A 4,000-nucleotide genomic window follows, 5' to 3' on the forward strand; every position below is an offset into this window, starting at 1 on the left:
TTTTTATGTCTCTTTTTTGTAGTTGTTAGGTTTCTTTAGTCAATTTAAGTCTCTTTTAGTCATTTTTTCATCTCTTTTTGGTGGTTAAATGTTATTTAATGTAAAGGTAAAATGAGCAGAAAAATGCTTAATGGAGCTGTGGGGTTTATTGTATAACCATCAGAGCCATTCATTCATTCATTCATTCATTCATTCATTCATTCATTCATTCATGGTTAATTCATTATTCTGGAGCCTCTGACCTGCGTACGCCAGCCTGACGATGGTGGCGTCGTCCTGTGCGAGGTGAGCGATCCCCGGCAGGATGTACTCCGGGTAGATGTTGACGTCGTTGCGCGGCACTTCCTTCACCAGCGCCAGCACCTTGGCCAGCGTGCGCACGGCCTGGGCGCGCACGCGGGGCACGGGGTCGTTGCAGAAGTGCAGCAGGTACGGCGTGATGCGGTCCAGCAGGATGTCCACGCCCAGCCGCGGCGCCAGGTGCAAGGTGAGCTCCAGAGCCGCCAGCTTAGAGTCGCAGGAGTGGAGCGTCTGCAGGCAGGAAGTGATGACGGACACCAGCACGATGAGGCCTTGCTCCTCACGAGAGCTCGGCACGCAGTCACCGCCGTCCTGAGACGAAGAGGAGGAGGAGGAAGAGGAGGAGGAGCCTGGAGAGGAAACACAACACTGAAGCTCTCGGACTAAGAAGCAGGAACAAAAACCTAGAATAGAATTTAAAATCCTTCTCCTCACTTTTAAAGTTCTTAATGGTCAGAATCCATCATATCTTAACCCTCAAGGAAGGAAGGGAGGAAGAAGGAAGGAAAGGAGGAAGGAAGGAAGGAAGGAAGAAGGAAGGAAAGGAGGAATGAAGGAAGGAGGAAAGGAAGGAGGGAAGGAAGGAAGGAAAGGAGGGAGGAAGGGAGGAAGAAGGAAGGAAAGGAGGGATGGAGGGAGGAAGGAAGGAAAGGAAGGAAGGGAGAAAGAAGAAAGGAAAGGAGGGAGGGAGGAAGGAAGGAAGGAAGGAAAGGATGAAGGAAGGGAGGGAGGAAGGAAGGACGGAAGGAAGGAAGGAAGGAAAGGAGGGAGGAAAGAAGGAAAGAAGGAAGGTAGGAGGGAGGGAGGAAAGAAGGAAGGAAGGAGGGAAGGAGAAAAGAAAAGAAAAGAAAAAGGGATGAAGGAAGGAAAGAAGGACAGAGGAAAGAAGGAGGGAGGAAGGAACAGTCAAAACAGACGGGGTCAATTTGACCCGGGAGGACGACACGAAGGTTAAAGAGATCATAGAACCGGTCGAGGCAGATGTTCTCCCACTGTGAGTCTGGTTCTGGTTCTGAGGTTTCTTCCTGTTAAAAGGGAGTTTTTTTCTCTCCACTGTCACTAAGTGCTGCTCATGTGTGAATGTTGGGTCTCTTTAAATTATACCTGAAGAGTTCGGCTCTATGTGTAAAGAGCCTTGAGATGACTTTGTTGTGATTTGGCGCTGTATAAATAAAGATTGATTGAACAGCAGCAGGAGCTCAGACTGGACTCTCACCTCCTCTCAGGTTGTGCAGGATGTTGTCGATGTCTTTGCGGATGACGAGCACGCGTTCGTCGGCCGACTGAAACGTCTCTTTGGCGAACTGAGCCATGTACGGCTGCAGGAAGGTGTAGAAGATGTCTGGAAAAGCTTTTCCTCTCTGCTGCTTCAGGTATTCCTCCGCTGTCAGACGCTTCTCCGGCTCCCGCTGAACCATCTGAGCCACCTGAGAGAAGAACCCACAGTCAGTTCAGTCCTTTAAGAAACCTGGTGTCCTCCAGTCAAGGAAGGAAGGGAGGAAGAAGGAAGGAAAGGAGGAAGGGAGGAAGGATGGTAAGGAGGAAGGAAGGGAGGAAGGGAGGATGGAAGGGAGGAAGAAGGAAGGAAAGGAGGAAGGAAGAGAGGAAGAAGGAAGGAAAGGAGGGAGGAAGGAAGGAAGTACAGAAAGAAGGAAGGAGGAAGGGAGGAAGGAAGGAAAGAAGGACAGAGGAAAGAATGAAGGAAGGAAGGTAGGAGGGAGGGAGGAAACAAGGAAGGAAGGAGGGAGGGAGAAAGGAAAAGAGGAAGGGAGGAAGGAAGGAAAGAAGGACAGAGGAAAGAAGGAAGGGAGGAAGGAAAGGAAGGAAGGACTGAAGGAAGAAGGGAAGGAAAGAAGGAAGTGAGGAAGGAAAGGAAGGAAGGACGGAAGAAATAAGGGAAGGAAAGAAGGAGGGAGGGAGGAAGGAAGGACAGAACAGTATGTGCTCGCTGCTTTACGAAGTGATGCAGACACAGTTTATCTTGTGTTGATGTTGTGATGTGACAGCGCGGTTAAAAAGAGGAAGGAGGACGAGTCAGGCAAAGATTTATAGTGAAAGGCCATAATCTATCTTTCTGTTTTACAGTTTGGGAATCTTCTCGAAATCTTGCGGTTGAAAGAGGAAAAGAACGAATGACAATAAAAATGAGGCTGTCTAATTATAAGGTTTTTAAATGTTTGGTGACACGAACCCAAAGCGGCCCACACAGCGAGCAGAGGTCTGAAACTAATGTTAGGACCACCAGCCTTAACCCTCCTGTTGTCCTCGAGTCAAGGAAGGAAGGGAGGAAGGAAAGGAGGAAGGGAGGAAGGAGGGAAGGGAAGGATGGAAGGAAGGAAGGAAGGATGGAAGGGAAGGATGGAAGGGAGGAAGGAAAGGAGGAAGGAAGGAAGAAGGAAGGAAGGAAAGAAGGAAGGAAGGAAGGAAGGAGGGAAGGGAAGGATGGAAGGAAGGAAGGAAGAAGGAAGGAAAGGAGGATGAAAGTAGGAGGGGAGGAAGAAAAGGAGGGAGTAAGGAAGGGAGGAAAGGAAAGAAGGAAGGGAGGAAGGAAAGGAAGGATGGAAGGACAAGAGAAGGAAGGAAGGTAGGAGGGAGGGAGAAAGGAAAAGAGGAAGGGGGGAAGGAAAGAAAGAAGGACAGAGGAAAGAAGGAAGGTAGGGGGAGGAAAGAAAGAGAGAAGGAGGGAGGGAGGAAAGAAGGAAAGAAGGAAAGGAAGAAGGAAGGAAGGGAGGAAGGAAGGAAGAAGGAAGAAGGAAGGTAAGGAGGGAGGAAGGAAAGGAAGGATGGAAGGACAAGAGAAGGAAGGAAGGTAGGAGGGAGGGAGAAAGGAAAAGAGGAAGGGAGGAAGGAAAGAAAGAAGGACTGAGGAAAGAAGGAAGGTAGGGGGAGGAAAGAAAAGAGAGAAGGAAGGATGGAGTAAATAAGGAAGGAAGGAAGGAAGGAAGGAAGGAAGGAGGGAAGGAGGGAGGGAAAGAAGAAAGGGGGATGGAGGAAGGAAGGGAAGAAAAAGAGGAAGGAAAGAGAGAAGGAAGGAAGGAAGGAAGGAAGGAAGGAAGGAAGGAAGGAAAGAAGGAACAGTCAAAACAGACAGGGACAATTTGACCCGAGAGGACGACATGAAGGTTAATCATGATGATGATGATGATGATGATGATGATGATGATGATGGTGACACAGTGAGTCCTGAATCATTACCAGCTCTCGGATGTTGCGGTCCTCGATCTTCATGAGGACGTGCTCCGTCTGGAAGTGTCCTTTACGATACGCCAGCAGCTGGGACAGATCGAAGAGGGGGACGCCTTCAGTGAAGAGCTCAGCGATCACACAGCCTGGAAACACACACACACACACACACACACACGCACACACACACACACACACACACACACAGAGGGCAGAGGAGAGGGGGTTAAATACACTGCACACACACACTGAACACACACTGCGAACCCACACTGCACACACACTGTGCACACACACTGTGCACACACACTCAACACACACTGCGCACACACACACAACACACACACAACACACACACACACACTGCGAACACACACTGCACACACACTGCGCACACACACTGCGCACACACACTGCACACACACACTGCACACACACTGCACACCCACACTGCACACACACTGCGCACACACACACTGCGAACACACACTGCACACACACTGCGCACACACTGCGC

The 4,000-nt window shown here is 49.8% G+C and overlaps 1 protein-coding gene across 1 annotated transcript; it reads right to left on the reverse strand.

Annotated features, from left to right (window-relative positions):
* Nucleotides 1-242: 242 nt before the first annotated feature.
* Nucleotides 243-3,629, reverse strand: LOC133977060 (phosphoinositide 3-kinase regulatory subunit 4-like; the record flags this gene model as incomplete). Its single annotated transcript, XM_062415201.1, has 3 exons — nucleotides 243-650; nucleotides 1,517-1,727; nucleotides 3,496-3,629. Coding segments are annotated over 3 exons (753 nt in total), but the record flags the coding sequence as incomplete, so codon positions are not given.
* Nucleotides 3,630-4,000: the final 371 nt, after the last annotated feature.

The sequence above is a fragment of the Scomber scombrus genome, unplaced genomic scaffold (genome assembly GCF_963691925.1).
Source record: "Scomber scombrus unplaced genomic scaffold, fScoSco1.1 SCAFFOLD_609, whole genome shotgun sequence".
In the NCBI taxonomy this organism is placed as follows: domain Eukaryota; kingdom Metazoa; phylum Chordata; class Actinopteri; order Scombriformes; family Scombridae; genus Scomber; species Scomber scombrus.